A 25782-nucleotide genomic window follows, 5' to 3' on the forward strand; every position below is an offset into this window, starting at 1 on the left:
ATGATCACATATCAATAGCATTTTGACTGTTTTTAGTACCAAGAAAGGAGCATAATATAGCGTTGCCATAACGACGCTCCGTTCTCTTAAAAACTGTTATCGTTTTTGGCACTTTTTGCCCCGTATCTCCGAAACGGCTCGATCTGTCTTCACCAAAAACTAATCAGCACGTCCCCTTATCCATACGAATCGAATGTTTTTTGAACTATGCAAATTGGTTGATTCGTGTTCTCGAAATCGTCGACAAAATATTGTATACGCACATACATACACACACATACACATACACACACATTCATTTTTTCTAAAGTATGCCAAAATGTTCCGAAACCTCTGAAACGTAAAAATATATAAAAAAAAAAATATTTTCGATTTTTTGCGATTACTATAACTTACTCTACGAGAAGTTAAAAATGTGACAATGCAATTTAGAAATTTTGACACAGCCCGGTAATTTAAACTTTCGAAAATTTTTATAATTTAACCACTTTCCGAAAGACACAATATTTGAGGATGTTCGTTAAGATCATTACTTCAATCTTTATACAAAGTTTTATCAACATCATGCAAAAAATTTATGAAGAAACGACCTGACCAATATTTACCAAAACTTAATCAGCACAATTCCTAATAGATATCCAATGGTTTTTAAATTTTTAAAATTGATTAAAGATATTTTGCGAAAACGTGGACGAAAAATGTTACTTTTATGCTAATTCTAAAGAAAGGGCTCGGCCGATCATCTCGCAAAATTAATCAACGCGAGTCCTTATCAAGTTTTATCGAATGGTTTTTAAATATATGTAATCTATTAAGTCGTTTATGAGCAAATGTTGGCAAAATGCCAGTTTTTATTTCACATAACCACACATATATTGTACTACTTCCAAAATATTTTTTCATGTACTATTTCACATATTTTTTCCAATTTTGGTCTTAAACGATAACGAATGATCTTGAAATGTTGAGAAAACATAAAATCGAAATTAATCAAATGCAAGTCGGATTTTTTGGCGAAAACATAAACTTTTTCTTGGGTGTTGTTTTAAGAAATTTAAATTGAAAAGAAGATAAGTTTTATTTGCAAGTTTTTTGCTATAAATACCTATATGGATCTAGAGAATTACTGACCATTATAATGCTAACTCAGAAGCACCTGAAATTGTCAATATGATGTACCAAATTAACTTATTTTGTTTTTGCACTCTTTTTCCTATAAGTAATCATTCAGGTACTACAACTAAGATGGTCGGAGAATTAAACCTATTAATTACAATCTTTATGTATTTATTTATTCAACAAGTTATGTAGCTTCAACCGCCTATATACACTTAATACAGATTTGAATTTAGAATGTTCAGTTTACAAATATTCTAATTATGAATTTATTGTTATTTCAACTTTCGACGTTTCTCGGAAAGCAAAAAGTGTAATAATTTCTAATATTTAGTACCGAGCAATCTCGCTGCACCTCATTCGGAATTATTTTTAGATTCGGATCATGTAAATTTGTATATCTTTCAACCATCTCCTCTCTACTGGCGATTTTGTTTACGTTTGAAAAGAACATATGCTTTTATGTTTATGGCGAATGCAACATCTACATCTGTCAGATCGGGCACTGTTTATAGGTCTTATTCGTGGAAAAGATAGGAAGAAAAAAATTTATATACGTACATATGAATATTGTCGAATTTAATTAAAAGGCGTGCAGCATCAAGGGTTTGAGTTCGAATCCCTCGCTACATACAATCTGATATCAAGCAGTAGTGATGTTACCAAAATTGATCAAAAAATATGTTTACAACTGATATAACACAGGTTTGTGGCTTATGTCAAATGGCAAAAAGTTGACTAGTGGTGTATGGCATCGTGCCTTAAGGCAAAGTGCTGGAACTTCCCGTACCATAACGAAATGTTCGAGGAATATTAAATGTTTTCAAATAGATTATTTTAAATATTGTAACATTATCGAATATTTATAAGAATTATATAAACTGAATTGCAAAGTTGAAATAATTTGTTTAAGTTCAAAGTATATTAGAACTTTAGTCAGAATTAAAATTAAAATGAAAATAATTCAGTTTCAATATACAGAAACAAAACTTTTTTTCCCAAAAGCAATTATTTTGTTGAAACAAGCAGAATCATTCAAATCGGACGCTTAGTTCTCTCAAAAACGCCTTTTTTGCACATTTATCACTCTGCATCTTTGAAATGGCAGGACCTGTCTTTGCCAAAAACTAATCACCTCTTCGTCCAATCATTACAAATTAAATTCGATTTGTAATTATTTTGTATTAATAAAATCTTATAAATTTTGTCATTTATTTCTTCTCTCTTTTTATTTTAAATGACTATTGAGTTTCACTTAAATGATCTATTGATATTTTTTTTCTAGAATACAGCGGTATTTTGCAAACATATTTTCAAATATTCAAATGCAAGCATGTTTGCAAATTACCCAGGGGCAAAGGGTAGAAAATATGTTTATAATTTACTGCTAAATTATACAAAAAAAAGCATGATATATCATTTAAGTGAAACTTAATAGGCATTCAAGATAAAAAGGGCTAGTGTTAACGCGTCATTGCCAACCCTGGTATAATAATTATATTTTATTATCTCCATGCAGGATAGCGACAATAAACCCTCATTCATCCCTTTCATTGTTACGCGTCCTGTCGCAAAATCAGTAATCCATTTTTCCTAGAATTTTTATCACCTGTCCCTGACTACATCATACAATCATCCTTATATTTCCAAGAAATTCGCACTACCTGTATCCAGTTTAAATTCTTCGTATCATGCAATTTATCAACCAATACCTGTTCGGTTGATAAATGTAATAACCACTGATTGGTTCCAAAATTGTAATGGGGTGTCCTTAACTCCACAAAATGGGCCAATCAGAAAAATATATAAAATTATAAAATCTACATAATTTAGTATCAACCAAAATTTCATATAGTTAAGATCAGTCGTAAATTAACACTCAAATCCAAAACATCTAATTCAAACCTCAACTATCTAATCATCTATAAGTCTTAATATTACAAATACACAATAATCAAACAGTTATTCATCATCTTTTATTTTTATTCAAACGGTCTGATATAGCCAACAACTAAATATATCTGGTCCTTTGGCAAAGTGCAAGTCTTCAATAGAGTTCGGCAGCATCCAGATAGATCACGAACTTCTTAAACACTTTGAACCTATCTAAACAAATACTTTTTTGGCCATTCAAACCGAATGGTCATTTTAATAAACATTTTTTGGTCCCATTCGAACCGGATCAACCAGTGAAAGTGAAAGAAACAATCTAAACCTAAAACTTAGTGCACAGTGTATTATTTAAATCTTCATCGTCTAGCGTGATACACTGCATCGCATATTAAGTTAAAAACCTTTATCTAAAATCTAAAATCTAAAACTTAGTGCACAGTGTATTATTTAAATCTTCATCGTCTAGCGTGATACACTGCATCGCATATTAAGTTAAAAACCTTTATCTAAAATCTAAAATCTAAAACTTAGTGCACAGTGTATTATTTAAATCTTCATCTTCTAGCGTGATACACTGCATCGCATATTAAGTTAAAAACCTTTATCTAAAATCTAAAATCTAAAACTTAGTGCACAGTGTATTATTTAAATCTTCATCTTCTAGTGTAATACATTGCATCGCATATTAAGTTAAAAACCTTTATCTAAAATCTAAAATCTAAAACTCATAGTGCACAGTGTAATTAGTTAAATCATCTTTTAACATAATGCACTGCATCGCATGAATATTAATCTAAAATCTAAAATCTAAAACTTATAGTGCACAGTGTAATTAGTTAAATCATCTTTTAACATAATGCATTGCATCGCATGAATATTAATCTAAAATCTAAAACTTATAGTGCACAGTGAAATTAGTTAAATCATCTTTTAACATAATACATTGCATCGCATGAACATTAATCTAAAATCTAAAACTTATAGTGCACAGTGTAATTAATTAAATCATCTTTTAACATAATACATTGCATCGCATGAACGTTAATCTAAAATCAAATTTAAACAACGATTATATCAACAACAATTCAAACAATTAAATCAAACTAACATCAACATTAACAATAAATCTCAGTGTAAGTGCATTGTGTATTATCGTGAAACAACAAGAAGCAGCATAATTATAGCACAATAAAGCTGCAGCACATTATCAAGGAAACAACAGCTGAATCCAAATCAGCTCATGAGGAACAATTGCGGACACATGACGCGACAACACAAAGGTCAGTCTAATTTAAGCACTCCTTTTTCTTAATCCTTCCTATTCATTATCTTTACCTATCGTTATTTGAATTTTGCGTAGTAGATCTGTGTTAATATGGATTCTTTAGAAAATTTAAATATCAAAAAAGAGTTTATGAAATTTCGTTTGACGCAAATCCATAGCTTTTGTAAAAGAATAAGAGAAAATGAGAGTAGCAAGTTAGATATATCAGAGCTTAAACAAATATTAGAAATACTAAAACCTTCTTTAGATACTTTTCAAGAAATATTAATTCAAATTGCAAATCATTTTGATGACGAAGAGTACATTGACTTTTTGATAGATACAGAATTTTACGATTTCAATGATACTTATACTAAATGCTGTGTAATTTTAATAACAATTATTAAAACATTTAAAACAGATCCTAGCTCAAATAGTAGCCTTGGTGACAAATCATATCAAACAAACAATAATAAATTTGCTGTAATTAATTTACCTCATTTCGACGGTACAGATATTAACTGGTTACAGTTCTATAATTCATTCTATACAATTCATATTGACCCAAATATTAGCAATTCTCAAAAATATTCTTACCTAAAATCTTGCTTGAAAGGCGAAGCAGGTAACATAATCGATTCCTTACCTGCTACCGCGGACAACTATATAAATGTTTGGGAATTGCTAAAATCGCGGTACGAAAGTAAAACTATTATAGTAAACAATCATATAAAAACATCAAACAACTATATTTCGATTCCATCTGAATCAAGAATTTTCAATGAATCTAATAATTATAAATCTAAAAACGTTGCGCATCTTGAAACTATAAACGTCATTAAATCACATACGGCAAAAAGAGGAACTACCTCGATACTATTATTAGATTCTAATAATCAAATAACAAATCAATTAACAAATGAGAATATTACTCAATATCCAAAAAGCAATGTTATTAAAAACGTCTTCTGTAATCATAACTTATCAACTAAAGCTAATACGACAGAAGAACTAGTTTTAAATAAACAAAATCTAACAATTAACTTAAATCAAGCTAATTATAACGCTGAACATCTTGAACCTAAAAACAACATTAAATCAATTACGGTAATAAGAGACACTACCTCAGCACCATTATTAAAATTCAATAATCAAATAAAACAAGTAACAAATAAGAATCTTACTCAAAATCCAAAAACGATGCTATTAAAAACATCTTCTGTGACGTTGACTTATCAACTAAAGTCAATGCAACAGAAAAACTTATTTTAAATAAACAAAATCTAACTACTAAACATAATCAAGCAAAGTACAACGTAAATTATTCTAATGCTAACTATCAAAATCTTTTAAACAATCAGAATACTTGGCTTAATATCGGCGATAAAACAATTACAACTTTAGCCAAGTCAGGGTTTGAATTTAATTCTAAAAATATCACTATAAATCAAACAATTAACAAAAAATCAATCTTAGCTGCAACAGTGCAAATATTCAATCTTATGATATTAAGAGATCGCCATAGCTTTGTCCATAAAAAGTATAAAGCATATACATATTGGTTCGTGTGTTTTGTCACCAAAGCTATCGACATCGAAGTAATATACGATTTGATCGCGGAATCTTTTATATCAGCTTTAAAACAATTTACCGCAAACTCTAGCAAATCTCGCGAATCATTAACACAGATTGAAACAATATTAAATTTTAGACTATTATCTTTACAAGGTTCCAATCCAAATAATTACAATCCTTCAAACCCATATCATTTCCTAATTGACAAACCACCAACATCAATCCTAAATCCATGCGTGCTTGAAATCTCTGACAATATGCTATCAACTTCATCAGAGAACAAGGCAACATCATCAGAAGCGGTTGTGCAAGAAAACGCACAAAAATGCATCAAAACTTATTGTAAGCTAAATTCGGTAGTATGGTACTACTCCTCGATTAAATTCTAAAACCACTACGACCGCGATTAGGCATTATCACAAATCTGCACCCTAAGGACGGCATCATCATTCGAGTGGTAAAAGCAAAATTAAACAAAGACATTGTAAAATCTAATAACTAACTTTTGTGTGATTACATTGTGAAACAGTGAAAATGATCAATATTAAACATAAAAAACAATTTGTGTATTACCGAATAATCAAAAACTATCTGAAACATTAAATAATTATAGTGTGGTGAAGTGTCAATTATCAATAATCATGCGAAACATTTAGGCATTTTAACGACTCTAGTGAAGTGTCAGTACAATCATTTTGAACATTTGGACAATTTTAAAGACTCTAGTAAAGTGTCCGTGAATAATCTAACATTATATCCATTATCATTATCATTAATCAATCTATTATCAATATTATCATCACATGTCATGTGCTATCTATAAACTTTCAAAACATTAACATTGTTATAAGCAATGGCATAAAACTATGATTAAGCAACGTTAAAAAATATTCATAATTAATTCCTCATAATTTTTTAAGTCCGGGGGCATGTTAACGCGTCATTGCCAACCCTGGTATAATAATTATATTTTATTATCTCCATGCAGGATAGCGACAATAAACCCTCATTCATCCCTTTCATTGTTACGCGTCCTGTCGCAAAATCAGTAATCCATTTTTCCTAGAATTTTTATCACCTGTCCCTGACTACATCATACAATCATCCTTATATTTCCAAGAAATTCGCACTACCTGTATCCAGTTTAAATTCTTCGTATCATGCAATTTATCAACCAATACCTGTTCGGTTGATAAATGTAATAACCACTGATTGGTTCCAAAATTGTAATGGGGTGTCCTTAACTCCACAAAATGGGCCAATCAGAAAAATATATAAAATTATAAAATCTACATAATTTAGTATCAACCAAAATTTCATATAGTTAAGATCAGTCGTAAATTAACACTCAAATCCAAAACATCTAATTCAAACCTCAACTATCTAATCATCTATAAGTCTTAATATTACAAATACACAATAATCAAACAGTTATTCATCATCTTTTATTTTTATTCAAACGGTCTGATATAGCCAACAACTAAATATATCTGGTCCTTCGGCAAAGTGCAAGTGTTCAATAGAGTTCGGCAGCATCCAGATAGATCACGAACTTCTTAAACACTTTGAACCTATCTAAACAAATACTTTTTTGGCCATTCAAACCGAATGGTCATTTTAATAAACAGCTAGGGAATGACAAATATTATAAGACTTTAAATATCATGCAGAAGAATTACTCGATCTTGTCAGTTTTTTTTAAAACTTTTGTCATTTTAAAAAAATTTCAATAAACTAGTAGAGAGTGCATTTTGCCTTAAGACAATCGAAATTGAGATTTAGAAATTTTGATAAAATTGTCAACTATTTATTTCCCAATTGCGATTTTCAATTGAATTTTCCCAAACACATTTAGTTATCTGTCCTAATAAATCATAAACTGTAGCTTTGAATTTGAAAATTTTATTGAATTGACAATGTTTAACTCATCACATGGCAAAAGTAACTTTTGACTATAATATTTTTTCAAACTTTGATCAATTTTTACTTATCGACTTATAGTAAGGCCGTAATATTTTACTATGTTCTAGAAGAGCATGATATATATCACCAAAAAAAATCATAAACATCGTTTCTTTATAATTTTCAAAAAAATGCAAAAATTTTTGTCTACGTTTTAGCTAAAAAGCATGAGATTATGAATACTCGGAAAACTATTCGGATGATGTTATTTGGGAAACGTGATGATTAGTTTTTGGTGAAGATAGGCCAAGCCTTTTCTTTCTTATTAATTGCTGATGCACAGTATATTAATTATTGAGCCACAGTATATTTTTAAAGAAAATTTAATAAAATCAAACAAAAATATACTAATTTCATATATCAAAAATAAGTCTATGACACCAAATACGAACGATTTTTTTTTAACTTAGGGAAAAATATAAAATTCTTAAATTATTTTCATACTTTAGATTCTTTGTATACTTCTCTAATAATACAACGCAAATTAATGAATAAAATAAAATGTGTTTAACTCCATTCAATAGCTTTGATTTTAATTTGTTTTATCAATTTAGTACGTAATTTTCAACTATAGCATTCGCTATATTTACAATTTAGAAATCATGCTTTTAATGTGTTTATATATTTAAACAAATGCATAACATGAGTAATTTTCTATTTTGCTATTAGGATTGATTGTATGACATCATTATTATTATTATTTTTGAACATACAATTTGAAACAATCGTGCATGGTCTGATTAAACACAAGTTATGAAAACAAACTTAATGAATCATAATTAAATTTATTGCAATACTGATATTTTAAATTACAACACTGGTAATATTTTTCCAATATTTGTTTTATAAATGTGGAAACAATCATATGCGTCGTATAGTTAGTCAGTTTTATCGAAGTATGTCACATCCTCGTTTAATGTAAATACTGATAAATATAAATTATAATGATTTTATTTATTCTAAATTAAATGAAAATGACATTTTTGCGGAATAAAGATAAATTGCAAGTAAAAGTTTTTTTTACGAAGTAAGGTATAGCAATATTTATTTGACAAATGGAATGGGAAAAGCCACCTTTTCTGTTTTCTGTACTCGTATTAGCCTTCCACGTGCCGCAGTTATTCTTTCAGACTGTCATGTTCTTAATATATTTATTTTTTGTCAATGAACTGAATTTTTCTTGTTTGCAATTTAGTTGTTAAATCTACATTCGATGGCAACGTTCAGCACACAGTTTTCTTTCATTATTAGATTTTGAATTTATTTTTTTGAAATGTTTTTCTATAAAGATTAGATTGACCAAAAAGTGTGCCTTAATAAAGGTTTTTCATAGTTTTGATGTTGATTAATCGACAATATCGGTTCAAATCTAGTCTACAAACAGTTCAACCAAACATTTCTCATAGCCAATAATATCATAACCAATATGTTGACCATTTTTCTGTTTACAAATTTATGTGTCCATTGCAACTTTTGACTTCTGTGCCAATACATGAGTAGTTATGAAGTATAGGTCTTGCAATATTTAAAAAAAAACAAAACAAATTTTGTTTCAAATATTAATGATTTAATCTGATGATCTAAATCTAAATTATAAGAGGATATGGTACATTTGTACGTGGTTTCTCTATAAATACTAAAATGCTACAATAATTCTAACAAATTTGAAATTATTTAATTTGGCAATAATTGAGTCATTTAAAAATTCAGACCTGATTGCAATTCAATTAAAGGGGTATTCTTGCCTAGAAGTTGTAAGTTATCGATGTTTTTCCCTATATTTTTTAAAGTTTGTGTACAAGAAAATTTAGCAAAATTCAAATTATTTTAGGAGATATAGCTGTTCGACCACGATAATCCTCCTCGGTTTCTTTCCTCCGCGAAACTTTAAAGACGCTTTTCTCGAAAATATCTTTTTTATTACGATACCCACGATTTCTCAACTTTTACTGGACCGATTTTCTTGAAACATTTAAAGAGTCTTCTTTATAGATTTTCAGTAGTATGAACTAAGTTCATCCACAAATTGCGATTTTTACTATTTTTAAAAAAAAATCGAGAATATCAAAAAAGCTGTAAACAAAACTATTTTGCAAAAAAGGAGTTCTGATTTCTACGTAGTTCAAACGAAGACGACATTATATTAGATCAATAATCTATTTTTATAGGATTATTTCGAGGGCTAACATTAAGGGTGAGGTGCCAATTTCCTAAGACTTTCCACTTTATCACCTGCTCGAATTAAAACTTTGCAATTTTTTTTCTGAATTCCTAAATTTTTAATTAATAATTTATAAAAAAAAAAAAACGGATTTTATGTTACAAGTCATTAAGTAATGTCTTAAGAATATAAAAAATGAACAAAGATTTCAGCCAATAGCTTTAAATTTAATTGATTTAAATATAGTTTTAATTATATTTTTGGTTGAACTGTTTTTATTCTACCTTTCGACCAGCTTATTTGGAGCTAATACTGCTTCATTATCAGTGATATTAATCAACATCAAAACTATGAAAATCATTTATCAAGACACACTTTTTGCACATTCTAATCTTTATAGAAAAATATTTCTAAAAAATTAATTCAGATTCTGAGAAAGTGATCAAAATCATGGGAGAAAATTGTCTACTAAACGTTGCCATTAAAAGAAGATTTAGTTGTCAAATTTAATTATAGAAGGTTATGAAGTGAATGATTTTAAAAAATTGACACCTGGCTATATCCATGATTTTAGTTTTTCAAATAATCCGAAGAAAAATATGATAAATATTGATAATTTAGAATAATGCCGCTATCATATGAACTATGGACAAGTAAAAATAATAATAATTTTTCAGAAAATAAAGATATTTTGAGCAAAAAATATTATTTATCAAATATTTTTATTTGAATAAAAAATGAATATTAATTAAATATATTTTTATTGCTGCTTTTTTTGCTATTCTCGAATTTTTTGAAAATTGTAAAAATAGGAATTTGTGGATTATCGTAGAATCAGAAATAGAAGAGAAATCTATGAAGAAGAGTCTGTAAAAATTCCAAGTAAATCGCTCCAGTAGAATTTGAGAAATCGTGGGTATCGTAACGAAAAAGAAAAATATGTGATAAACGCGTTTAAATTTTAAATTTAAACTTGATCCTAAGTATCCAAAGTTTAAATTTGTTAAAATATCCAAAAACAGATTTTTTTTTTTTTTTTTTTTAAATTCTGGACAGTTTAGTAAAAATTGGGAGATGAACTTTTAATTTAAATGTACTATTGCTCACCTCCTTTATTACTATAATAAATTAAAAGAGAACTAAAGAAGAATAAATAGAATATACAAATGACTATTTTTTTGTAACTTTTTCTTGTTTTTTATGTGAATTATCATAAATTGACATTTATGATTTGTCATAAAATTTGACATTCGTCATTCTAGTTTTTATATTTTATAGTTTTTTTTTAACTCTATCAATGCGAAAGAATTTCCATCTATTTTCATAACATATTTTTTTTTTCATGAACTATCATTAAAAAATTTAATATGACTGTAATTAACAATTTCCAAAGAACAGTTTTATAAACAAATTGTACCATATGGATAAGTTTTTTTTGGCGTCACTGAATACAGAAATATTAATATGAATGAAAAATTCTCTCACACGCTGTTTAATTTCGGAGTCAGTCAAGAACAATTATTTTTTGCTTTAAGATCATCGTGTGTGAGTGACGCATTGTACTTGTAATCTGATAGCATCGAATCCAGAACACCGAAATAAATTTATATATATATATATATATATATATATATATATATATATATATATCCATTGTGTTCAGTTTGTGAACTCAGCATAAAAACTGTTAAATTTTACACAAGATCGTAACCTTTATTTAGATTTGACTCTCGCTTGATTCTAACAATTTGTGTTAATTGTTTTATGGCTATATTTTAGGATATAGAAATTAGCACTTAACCACAATAATATTTTATTAACTTTCCGATAAGATAAAGCACTCTTTGCATTCGTTCTTTAATAAAACATATTTTTAAACATATATATTTTATCTTTACCCAAAGAGTTGGTTCATTTTATTCCATGATATAATATATTGATACATATATGGTCAAAACCTATATATTTCAATAACTTTTACTGAAAAGCATAATTTTTTTTACAGAAGATGTTTATGGATCTTTGATAAACCTAAATCTTATCTTTGATAAACCCTTGAAGTTGTTGTCATACATATGCTAAAATACATTTTTAACCCTTCTCGTACGCATGGGGTCTACTGGACCCCACGCCACTTTTGGGTTCTTAGAGTCAAAATTTCCTCAAGGTTGCTTGTTTTCGAGCATTTTTCAGGCCTGTAAAATGATCTATCTTTAAAAATGTATGCTGTCGCATTGTAGTTCAAACATTATTTTTGAATGTTTTTATAATTTTCATAATTTTGTGTAGTAAATTATTAAAATATTTTGATGTTGGCCAAATTGCAAGCCGATCTTCGTCTCGTTGATTAAAATTCTAAAAAACTTATTAAAAATTATAGAACTCTGTTTAATACTTTTCAGACAATGAAAGAGCATTTTGAATACATTCCATAAATGAGATGTATATTGAAATCCCAGATTCTATTCGTATTATTTTATTATTGCTAACTTATTTAAAATATTAATTTTTTATAAATCTATATTTTATTGATAATTTACTTAGTTATTTTAAATTAAATGATATAAAATTATTTTTATTTACCCAATGGGCAGTTTTGGCCTGTTTTTCTATAATATTAACGAAAATGTGTGAAAGGCCCTTTTCAAATATCAAGGACTTCTAAGTATTCTACAGATCCTTTAATTAACTTCCCGAAGGAGAAGTTTGTTTTCATAAAAAAATCCGTTTCGCGGATTTTTGTGTTTTCTTGACTTTTCAAGCCATTCTAAATCGAATGAGACCAAATTTGCAAAAAGTATGTGTGTGCGCGTGTGCGTGTGCGCGTGTGCGCGTACGTGTGTGTATATATATGAACAGATTTTTTGCCGTAAATCGACGTTTTCTCATAAACGACTGGACCGATTTCAAAAATTTAAAAGCCATTCGATGTATCTCGATGAGGGCTATCGTTTATCAATTTTGCGCGACAATCAGCCAAGCCTTTTCTTTGTAAATAGCAGAAAGTGAAAAAATGTTGAAAATTCAAAAATCATTCGAAAGATATTGGTTGGGATCGACCTGATTAGTTTTTAGTAAAGATCGGCCGGGCCGGGTTTTCTTGTAATAAAGTGTTGAAATTTTTTTCCTCGACGATTTTTTTTTTGACGATAGATACCATAGTCTTATAGATCATACCTACTAAAATATTACGACCCTACGACAAGTAGTTTAATTTCAAAAATTCTTCAAAATTTGCAAAAAATGGTATTGTTTTTTTAGCATTTGTCAAAATTAGACCTTTCATCGTTTGCTCAAAAACGCCTGAACCGATTTAAAAAATTTAAAAGTCGATCAATGTGTTTTGATGTGGATTATCGTTTGTCAATTTGGAAAAAACTTTTTGTCCACGTTTAAGCTTATACAACCGAATCGATTTTAAAAAATCAAACACTGTTCGAAAGATATTAGTTGGGAATATGATACTGATTAGTTTTAGGTGAAAATCTACCGAGCCGTTTTCTAGTAATTACCTGCTGAAAAAAAATTTAAGCCGATATCAATGGAACTTTTTTTGGCGATATATATATCAGGTCTTATAGAACTTATTGAAATATTACGGCCCTACTACAAGTAGTTCAGCTGTAAAAATTCATCAAAGTTTGAGAAAATGAGCAGTTTTTTTTGAAAAAATTAAAATTAGACGACTTACTTGGTATAACGATAGAGTACTTATTCTTAATGAACATACTTAGCCATTAAAGTCCTACGGAAACTGGACCAATTATATAAATTTTTGATTTTTGAAAATTTGATTTTAGGAAATACTCCGCATTAACGTGTTCGTTCGTTTTCAATTATGTGTAATGAATCCACTCGGAATACTTTTAATTGATTAAGTCGATTATTTACACATATCGGGAAATTCATGTAAATTGCCCCAAGGCAAAATACCAATACCAACTAGTTTATTTCAGATTCGATAACTAACAATCTTTTGTGTACAATTAGAATATTTATATAAATAAAATAAAATACTAGTAAAATAAAATAAAATACTACACAAATACATTTTTTTCAAATCTTTCGAAAATTCAAGCTCGTGCATATTGTTAAATTGTAATTTGACTTCTCACTGACCATTCCGAATTGATCCAATTGCGGTGAAATGGTAGATAAACGGCTAATGAAAAGAAAAAGTTAGCGAGATTCTCGTTCATAGAATAAAGAACAAATAGTAGAAAAAAAAGCTGAACAAAATAGAATGAATGCTTAACAATATATAAATGGTATTTGATGCTCTGATTCAATTTCGGTAAGGTCATAGTACTCTCACTTCGAACAAGTACGTACACTATTGTAACGGTCAGATAATTATTAGGAAGAAATCTACATACGAATTCGAAATCGCAATTAGGTTGAAAGAAACATAAGATGTAATGGTTAAATCGATTTTGTACATTGACCCAGCATTAATAGTAATCCAAGCTTATTATTAACTTAAAGTAAAATGGGTTATGAAAATTCCCCAAAAAAAAATTGTAATGATATTTTACACGTTTGAAATATTGCTGATTCATTTTGGCATAGCTTAGAAAAAGGTTTCGAATTTCATTCAGAAATTGCAAAAGTTTGCACCGATTTTTTGAGAAATTTAAAATTTCTTTCCAACAAATAATTAGCGTGATGCATGGCATTTGGGCCTAAAGGCAAATTCCTGTATCACTATTAATTTTTTTTGAAAAATTTGGATTTTTTTCCAAAGCGATTTCACTGCTTAGGTAAAATTAAACTAACCCTGTTCGTATTTTATAAAATTGACATTAAACAAATTTTTTTTCGATTTGAGCAAAAACGCTGTATACTTTTCTAAATTTAATTGAAAATCGCATCAAATTATTGATTATTTTTTACCTAGCATACGAGAAGCAACTAGGTGTACGTAGCCTCAAGCAATTTGCATAAATTTCCCGATATGTGTAAATTATCTATTTAACCAATAATCGAATTTTTAGCTATCCTTTTTGAAAATAAAATTTTCGTTTTCAAACAAAACTCCAATGTCTTTTATATGAACTCAATAGGTAGTTATATTAATTGAATTTAATTTACATAACACAGTTCGTATTATAAAATAGTGGAAGTCAACGGTGATCAGTACAGCTTCTCATTATTCCCAACTCTAATGATTTTTTATAGTTACACCATTTTTGTAAGGCTAGTTTCACATAACACTTAACAGGAATAATTCTTATTATTATATATATAATATTTAATTTTTATTATATGTATAATATTTAACTTGCCATAGGTTAAGTTATAATAATCGCATAATCATAATCATAAATGAAAATTTTTGCATATCTTTGCGTTTCAAGACCTCCTGATCATTTTGGTATATCTTAGGAAAAATGGATGTTTGTGTGTATGTATGTTCGGATACAATTTTTTTTTCAACGATTTTGATAGTGCGGATCAACCGATTAGAATGATTCAGAAAACATTCAAATCATGATGACATGCTGTTGTTCACAAAGGCAGGCCCAGCTGATTTGGAGATCCCGGGGAAAAAGTGCCAAAAGTAGCAGCTTAGTAGAGAACGGAGCATCCGATTAGAATGATTCAAATATATTTTGCTTGTGTTTAGGGTTTGAAGAAATGATTAGTCAGGAGTTTTTTTTCGTATTATCGAAAATTATACTCTAGATAGATAGATTTTATTATTTAAAAATATACAAAGTTTTAAATATTGGAAATTCTGAAACTCACTCATATACTTGAAATATACAATTTTAACTTTGCAATTCAGTTTATAGAATTTTTAAACATATTTAATCCTCTAGTCCTCTGATGCCGGGTAAAATATGATATAAGGCCTTTTATTCTAATTCGGCTTAATTAGATTTTGTTTATATATATTTCTCTGGAAAAATTTAAAGGCCGACGCCTAGATTTTAATTGAAGCTTTTATATTTTACTCATATACTATGATGGTTAAAACTTACAGTACATATTTATAATAATCTATTTGAAAATATTTTAGTCAGTTTTTACGTAAAACAATATTTCAATAATAGGGTAGGTCGGGTCCTAAAGGTTCGCTGATAAAAGGGTCCAAAACCGATATCTCAAAAACCAGTAAAGTTAAGGAATTTTTTAAAACAATATTTGTAAGTAGAGGAAAAAGATAACCGTCTTAATGCTTACGACAAAAACGACAGTGTTTGAAAATCCATAACAAAAGTATTTTCTTTCGTTGTTATTTTTTGTGGTTGTGAGCACTGTTGTTTAGTTTACGAGACCTTAATATAATTTTTAAGTATACGTGTTATGTTGTTATGTAATGTTAATTATAAGTTAGATTCAACAACAGTTTTTTTTATATAGCCTTTATGAAAACTAACACGAGGTTAGGGTAAAAAGGACCAACTGAACTTTTACTCTGACAAAAATGTAAACAATACAAAATAGTAAATGAAAGAGTAAATTAAGTTAAAAAAGCAATTTTACAAGAGATAAGATAAATAAATATTTATTATTCCAACCCTGCTGATGAAATACCACATCAAGGTTATATACAGTATCATTTCTGAAAAAATGTTCACAAGTACATTTATATTCTGCATTGGTTGAATAATGCTATTATTTCGGAAAATTCCTTTAAAATTAAAGATAAACATTAGACCTGTTTGCCTTGTGGCCGTCTCATTTTACCTTGTCTATTATATAGGGTAAAAAGGACCAGGTAACAAATTTTTGAAAAACTGCAAAAATAACATATTTCTAAATGATGAATTAGCTGGGAGATTAACTGAGCATAGTTAGATCGTTATTTATTTGATATGTGTTATTTGTTGTGATGAAATTGGTTTGGCTTTCACAATATAATTGTTCAAAGTCAAGTTGGACCTCTGTGCCCCGCCCTACCCTATATATTTATGGTATCTGATAAAATTAATACTATTTGTAACATGGTGTCCAGTTTAAAATTGCCTTAAATAAAACAACCAATAAACTTTTAGCATAAATCAAAAGACGCATACCTTCAAGATCATATTTCATCGGAAATGCATCTAATCTTTGGCACCATTCACGTAATGTTGTTGAATGTAGATCATATATAATACAGTTTTAAAGAGCGTAGCCAAGATTCATAATGGCCATTCAGATTTAGACGCGATTCATTTAACTTAACGACTATGTGATGAGATCCAGACTCAGACACTAGGCAGTCGGTTTGTGGGATGCCAACACTGTCATACTTTTCACTCTTTGGGTAATTGATACTACCATGATACTGGTGCTCTCGAGTTTAATTATGTTTTGTTTCGTTATGCAACTTCTGGAGAAAATAGGATGAATGGTGGTAATAAAGGAGCAATCGATATAGGGTAGAGCGGGCTTAAAGGCCTGCGGGTAAGAAGGTCCACTATCCATTATCTCAAAAACAAACTAGTGGTATATGACATTTTGCCTTAAGGCAAGTTTTTCGAGGAATATTAAATGTTTTCAAATAGATTATTGTAAGTACTGTAACATTGTCTAATATTTATAAGAATTATATAAACTGAATTGCAAAGTTAAAATTATTTATTTAAAGTATATAAGTGAGCTTTAGAACTTTAGCCAAAATTGAAATTGGAACCCGAATTATTTTCGATATACAAAAAAATTTTGCTCCTTCCGAAGGCGACTCGATTAGGGCATCCAAAAATCCTCATTTCTGGCGCAACCTTTTTAAATTTTGAAGTAAAAAAAAAAAATTATTCCACAAAAGCAGTTGTTTCGTCAATAAAATCAGAAAGTTTTTTTGAATCATTTTCAAAAACTGTCATTTTTTTGCACATTTATCTCTATTCCTCCTAAACGGCTAGATTTTGCCAAAAACCAATCACGACTTCTCCCCATCATTACAAATTAAATGTTTTTTGGATTATTCAAGTCGGATGCTCCATTCTCTCAAAAGCATTATCTCTCAAAAGCATTATCTCTCAAATTATCGATTACTATTTTCTGCACTCTTTGCTCCGTATCTCCGAAACGGACGGATATGGCTTTGCCAAAAACTAATTGGCACATCTTACTATCAGTAGGAATCTAATGTTTTTTTAACCATACAAATCGGTTGATTTTGCACCCGAAAACGTGGACGAAAAATTATATTCATATATACATACAACCACACATCAATTTTTTCTAAAGTTTGCCAAAATGTTCAGAAACCTTCAAAACGTGAAGATAAGCAAAAATATCAATTTCGATTTTTATTACAATAACTTACCTTACGGGAAGTTAATAAAGTTGGGAATTTTTAAACAAATAGAGACCAAAATTTCCACTTTACTTTGTAACAAAAATACGTAGAATCCGCTTAGTATGACATTCAAGGGACGGCGAAAAATCGTCATACTAAGCGGTCGTCATACTAAGCGTACTGAAAATTTTTGGCGAATATGTTATTAATTTCAGTAATTTAATACAAAAATTAAGGTAAAAAATGACACATACTAACAAATTGACAAATTTAATTAAAAATATGACATAACAATGCATTTTTTAATGTAAGAAATCTGTAATTTTCGTTTGAATTTTAATTACTGGGTAAAAATAGTAAAAAATATAGAACTTTACTAATTCAGTAAATTATAGCAGATGTTATCGCTTCCAAATTTCGAACACCAAGAATGAGCCTACTTTATTTTTTGCACGAGGTCGTCCATGCCGGAAGTTGCCAAAGTTTCCATAGCGCGAATCTCGTGCAACATAGAGACCTGAAGGTATGTAGCGACCTGACACACAAGGGTAGTTCACAGTGGTGCCATACCATAACAATGTGCAATGAAAAACATGAACTCTATGTTATCGGAGGTGTAAAATCAAGTCGGCCATTATACTTGGACCAAATTTTTTTTCAAAAATGGGTCATTATAAGCGAAATGTCAATGTAAGCGAGGTCAACATATCCGACTAGACAGCTGTTTTTTTAAAAAAAATTATATAGAAACCAAACTGCCTTTAAAATTACGTCATAATAAGCGGTTGTCAATATATCCGGCGTCATACTAATCGGATTCTACTGTACTTTTTTCGTTGGTAGTCTTCTTGTGTTGAACGTGGTTGTTTAGTTACAACTTTATTAACTTCCCGTAAGGTGAGTTATTGTAATCAAAATCGAAATTGATATTTTTGCTAAACTAAACTTTAGTAATTGTTTTATAAGATATTATATTTAGTTTTTTTTAAATATCACATATACAATCTCTTACATATGGTTTGGGTAAAAATTGGGTAAAATCACCTGAATCTTCATACTGGCGAGGTGTGAATAATAAGAAACTACTAAATAAAAATGTGAAATAAGGCCGTTTTACAAAAGATCAATTTAATTAATTGTTCCTGTACAAGATCTTTATGAAAAAGGTGCCAATCAAAAATGTATTTCAAATAGAATTTGCATTCACTTTATTTGTAATAATTGTATTTCTTGTACAATGAGTCTGATTGTGATAATTTAAATACCTACCAAATCTAGAAGTACCTATCAATGTAAGATTTATCATAGTAGTTTATAAAGATTTTTGTTCATTATTTTTAAAAATACATATTTAGATTATGGATTTGTTGTTCTACTTAATAATTGAGATGCATCGCATTTCTTTATATTCAATTTTATTCTGCAATTTGTCTATATTATTACATTAAGAAGAGAATGCTGAGAAGTATATGGTAAAATAGTTGTTAACAAATTAGTAGATACTCCCTGTGGCGTATCTACTAGAGCTAATTAAAAAAATATAAAAAAATAAAACAGGGGAAAAAACAATAAAATATTGTAAAATGAAAGTATTATAGTTAATTCAGTTATATTAGGTCTCCCATTTTTTTTTTGAGCAAGGAAAAACATTCATACAATGATGAATTCTGGGAGTTCTACTAAACATAGTCAGATAGTTGTTTGATATGTAGTACTTGTTGTAATGTAATTGATTTGGTTTTCACAATATTATTGCTTAAATTCAAATTAGGCCCTTGATGGGCCCTTGTGCCCAACCTTGTTCTGTTTTATTGCAACATTATTTTTTTTTAATTTTTTTTTTATATTTAATTTATAAATATTGAAACTTCAACACCATTTGCGAAATTAGTATTAGTAATCCAACATATTTACCTTTAGAAGGAAAATGATATTTCCAGGAACAAGTAAAAAAAAAATTAGTATCTAATATATCTCAAAATGAAATTCGAAGAACATTCAATATACTTAAACATGTTTCCTTTATGATACTGGAGAAAAGAGGTATTCAGATGAGAGAATTTTTATCTAAAAGAGTCTAATAAATATAGCATTGTATATGAATATTGTTTTGCCCAAGTTTATTAATTATATTTGATGATGCAATTTTGGACCTATTAAATTGCAATCTGCTTCACGAGAAAGCTACGATTTTAATTACGTATTAATCAAGAAAACTATTAGATAAGATTTTACTGATATTAATTAATTGTTGTAATGCATTTGTGAATTAATTTCATCGTATAATTATTGTAAAATTAGTTCAAAGGAATTCTAATGATTTTGATATATTGTGCTCACGTTATTGGTAATATATCAAATTAATGAATGAGAATCATCAATTTTAATACTTTAGTAAATATTTTAGTCATAGTAAATCTAAGCGAAATTAAAATATTGGGTGTATTACAGCTTTGTCTGATCGAAAAGAATATTGGTTCTTTTTTTTTTTTTTTTTTTTTTTATTTATTTACATATATACATTATTTTCATATCTCAGTCAGACAGAGGTGCCTGGTATGAGAGATTATGAAAAACAGTTTTCATATAATATTTACATTTCATTTGACTATAATATCTATTTCATTAATATAATATCTATATATAACTCTTCAGTCTTCTTTTTCTTCAATTTCCATATAGTACTTCTTTATTTTTCTTTTAAAATTATCATTATCATTGGTCATCTTAATATAGTCTGGCAATTCGTTATATATTTTGGTAGCACTCCATATGACATTTTCTCTCAATTCTTTTTTCTATTGCGTTCAATGTGAAAATTGTTGTGTTGTCTCGTGTAGTGTTCATGTATATCTTGATTTGTGTATATTGTTGCACTTGTTTTAATTCGGTTAAATTTCATTTTGTGTATTAGTTTGCATTTCTCTATTTTAATTATGTTATTTAGTGAATGATTATTTGTTTCTCTCTGCAAGTATTTGGTGGGTGTTAGATGTGGTAAATTATATGCTATTTTTATGGCTTTATTCATTATTCTCTGTATGTCATTTAGGTTTGCTTTAGTTGTTTGGCTCCATGTTGTTATGCCATATAAAATTATAGGTATTATTTGCGTTTTAAGAATTAGTATTTATTTTTTTTGCCGAAAGAGTGGATCCTTTTCAATGCCCCTGTTAATGTTCCTATCTTTCTTTTTATTTTGTTTATATGGTCTGTCCATGTCAGTTTTTCATTTATTATCAGTCCTAAGTATTTTATGCTTTCCACTTCCTCTATTGCTCTATTATTTACTTCAATTTTTAGTTTAGTGTTCTCAGTATTTTTTCTATGTTTGAAATATATGTATTTTGTTTTATCTATGTTAATTGTTAGTTTATTTTCAGTTAGCCACTCGGTGTATATTTTCATGTCCGTGTTTATAATATCTTCGAGTCTTTTTTTATCCTTATCCGCATATACTATCGCTGTATCGTCTGCATATAATATGTATCTTCCCTTTAATTTTGCGTCTTTAAGGTTATTGGTGTATAATAGATACAATAAAGGTCCTAATACAGAACCTTGTGGAACTCCACAGGTTATGTTACATCCTCCACTTGTGAAAATTTCCCACCTTCGTCCTTACCCACTTTTCATGAGGAAATCTTTGATAATGCTGTAAGACAAACCCTCTACACCCAAATCTATTAGTTTATTGAGTAATATGCCATGATCTACTGTATCGAAAGCTTTTTGTAAATCAATAAAAATTGCAACTGTGTGCATATTTTCCTCAAGGTGCTGACTGATGGTATTAGTCAAATCTATTAGGGCACCTTGTGTATTTGATGAAGGGAGGAAACCATATTGATTTTTGTCAATTTTTTGAATGAGAAAATCAAGTAATCTTTTTTTTATTACTTTTTCATATATCTTGGAGAATGTGTTTTTATTGTTATAGGTCTGTAGTTATTTGGCTCTGTTTTGTTTCCTGTTTTGAAAATTGGTTTTATTGTAGCCATTTTAAGACACGATGGAAATACACCACATTCTATGTATCTATTCATTAAAACAGCAAGTAGTGGAGCTATTATATTTATTTTTTTTTTAGTGATTCTTGCTGTTATCTTGTCTTCGCCAGGTGCAGCGTTATTTTTCAGATTTAAAACAATTTTTTTTATTTCTTTCTCATCTGTTAATTCAAAAATTTGGATTTTGTTTTTAGGTCTGTGTATTGATGGTTTATAGTTGCAATGATCCATTTTCTTTTGTAGTTTCATACCTATTTCAGCAAAATGTTTGTTGAGATACTCGGCAATGTCTTCCTTTTCTGTAAGAAAATATTTTTATCTTTATGCTGTATTTTTCAATATTTTCTTTATATTCGTTTTTATTTTTTCCTCCTCCTAATGTTTTATTTTTTAGTTCCCATATTTTTCGAGAGTCACTTTCACATTTTTTGTTTCTTCTGAATAGTATTGTCTTTTTGCTTTGTAGATCATATTTTTATATCTTTTTTTATATTATTATATTTCATTTTTATGGCATTATGTTTGCTTACTTCATTTATATTGCATTTCTTTAAATTATTGTAGAATTTGTTTCTGTATTTCATTAAGTTAATAATTTCTTCTGTTATCCAGGTATCTTCTCTGGCTCTTATTGTTTCTTTGATTTTATTTTCTTTTGCTGCATTTGTATAATTTTTATTAAATCCTCTAATTGGTCCACTATTTTAGAGTCTAACTTACAAGTTATTGTCTTTTCTAATCCTTCTAAATCTATGCTATATCTAATTATTTTATGCATTTTGGTTTGATTCTCGGCGTATTTTGTATAAATACTGTTATCATTTTGTGATCAGATATTTCTGTGTCTTCTATTTCTATATTAATCTTCTTTTTATAATTTGATATAACATGGTCAATTATTGATTTAGTGTTTTGAGTCTCCCTTGTGGCGTATTGGCTATTATATTATTTATTATTTTGTATCCTGATGATTCTATAATATCTTTGTAACAATTTGATATATTATTGTTTGGAATTATATCTAAATTCATATCACCTATTATTATTGTATTTTTACCGTTTTCTTCCATTTTTTTTCTATTAAATTTATCAGATCTTGTTTATTAATTCGGAGGGTTGTAAATAACAATAAACTTTATAACAGGGTTCATATTTGTTACTTCTATTTCCAGGAGTTTATATTATTTTTATTATATTTTCTATGACTGTACAGTTTAGTTCATTTCTTACAATATCGCTATTCCTCCTCCTCTTTTCTTTTCTCTGCAGTTGTAAAAACTCTAAAATTTTTAAATTAAAGTATCCTTCTTCTTCTTGGTATATCCAAGTTTCTGTTAATATTAAAATTGGCATTTTCATTTTTATGCATAATTATTTCTAAGTCATCTATTTTATTTCTTAAGCTTCTTATATTGAAATACTTAATCTCTATTTTCTTGGTATTGCTATTATATTTATTCATTTTCTTGATTTGTCCATTGTAATTCGTCGACATTCTTACCATTTTGGCTCTGTGTTGATAACATGAACATTCCGTTTCATTTGGCATTATGCACCGTATTAAAAATTTGATTTGTATTTTACATTGGCATTTGTGCAGTTTATGCATTTCTTAGATTTGCTCTTACAATCTCTTGTGTTATGCTCATCCGCACAGTTTGCACAGAACGTCTTGTTTTTGCATTCTACTGCCCTGTGTCCATATGCCTGACAGTTATAACATCTTTTTATGTTTAAATCTTCTATATGAGCTGTCCTCCATCCTAGATTACATTATCTAACAATTTTTCGTATGTTTTGCCCGATGTTTCGATATATGTAATCCAATTTTCTGTTTTTCGTGATTTCCTTTGGTATATTAGTTTAATTTGATCTGTGTTATTTATATTGTAATTATATTCTATCATTTCATTTATCAATTCTGTGCCGTCCATATATTGCCTTGGAGCATTTGTTATAACAAGTCGCGGATTTCTTTGTTTCTTTATATATATTCGTATTCGCTTCAATTTTTTGTATATATGTTCTGCTAATGTTTTTGTTTCCTCAATTGTTGAGGCCTTAATTATTAACCCCCCGCTACTAATGTTGTTAATTGATCTTACTTTTGCTTTTACGTTTTTTGGATTTATGTTTTTCTCAATATAGTTTATAGTTTCATAGCTGTTCTGTTTATTCTTTGGTTTACAATTATGGCGGCATATTTGGGTTATTATGTCTTTATTTTTATAATTTTATTATTATTATTTTCTGTGGCATTATTTTTACATATTGTAGCATAACTAGATCTTGCATCTTTACTTATTTTAATATCATTCTTTAAAGTTGTAAGCTCATTTACTATTTCTTTCAAATACTTTCATGTGAATATCTTACCTCATTTTTTTTTGAGCATATGTCACAAAACCATTTTATTGTTACTTGTGCTGATAACTTTATATTGTTCATTAGTAACTTTCGCACACTTTTTGTGGAACCAACCTTTGCATTCACCTTCACATCCAATAAGTTTTTTCCATTAACATCAATATTACATATACTGCAACATTTTGGATCTTCTACATCTTCCGCCATCTTATCGATCCGATATTTCGGTTTATATGTTATACAAATTAGCAATAAATTGCTAAAATCGTTTTAACGGTTTTTGACATGAAGTTTTTAATTCAAAAAAACAAAAGCATTTTTAGATTCTGCTTATACCAAGGATTTTTTTTACTTTTTTGCGATTACATGAATCATACAGGTGGAAGTAATAGAACTGTTGGACCCATAGATTAAAAGTTTTTTTTTTTTTAACTTTTCAAAAAATAAGACGTTTTCTTATTGATGAAATTGGCAATAGGTTGAAATTGTAACGGATGTTATAGGAACATATTAATTTCAGATGCTGAGTTACTAAAAATATATCTAAAAAAATTATTACAATAAAATGTCCATGCGTAATATTCTTACGAGAACTCTGAAAATTAAGTTTAGAAAGATGCCGTTTGTTTCATTTCTATTAGAAATTTTACAATATATTGATTATCTTGATAATAATTGACTTTATCTTTTACTGATGATTTCATTAACTTTGTTACAGATTACCAAACAAATTCCACTTCTAGCGCAACTGCTGACGTCACTAGTCGACGCCGCAGAGACGCCCAAAAGCACAAAATGTCTGCTGCCAAAACGAAAAAAGTAAGTAACTTTTAACCAACTTTTTTACAATTAAAAACTAATGATTTTAATGAATTTAAAATTGACTAACGAATGATGCAGAATATAATATGTAAGATTTTATTAATTTGCCTACGCTAATTAATTGTGGTACTTGCTTTGTTAATATTTTATTTTCCTTTATTTTTATGTAATTTCTAATTATATTGTTTATATAAAATATTTATTTGATGCCTGAACTTGTTTTAGAAATATAATTGTCTTTGAGGCTTTATATATTTTATTATTAGTTCTGGGTGTTTTTACTCTTATTTCTGCCAATTTATGACAAAAATTTTGCTATAAATTTTGCATCATTCAATTTTTCCTAATGTGATTTTGGTGTTACTTTCCTCCTAACATA

The 25782-nt window shown here is 28.4% G+C and overlaps 1 protein-coding gene across 1 annotated transcript in view; it reads left to right on the forward strand.

Annotated features, from left to right (window-relative positions):
* LOC113386817 (serine-rich adhesin for platelets-like) overlaps nucleotides 1-25782 on the forward strand; it is a 254324-nt gene that overhangs the window by 22736 nt on the left and 205806 nt on the right. Inside the window, exon 3 of the mRNA XM_026624577.1 lies at nucleotides 25300-25400. Coding sequence (XP_026480362.1) covers nucleotides 25300-25400 — 101 coding nt within the window. The remainder of the gene's footprint in view (nucleotides 1-25299; nucleotides 25401-25782) is intronic.

The sequence above is a fragment of the Ctenocephalides felis genome, unplaced genomic scaffold (assembly GCF_003426905.1).
Source record: "Ctenocephalides felis isolate EL2017-DRISC unplaced genomic scaffold, ASM342690v1 CF-g0.4_SCAFFOLD_00845, whole genome shotgun sequence".
In the NCBI taxonomy this organism is placed as follows: domain Eukaryota; kingdom Metazoa; phylum Arthropoda; class Insecta; order Siphonaptera; family Pulicidae; genus Ctenocephalides; species Ctenocephalides felis.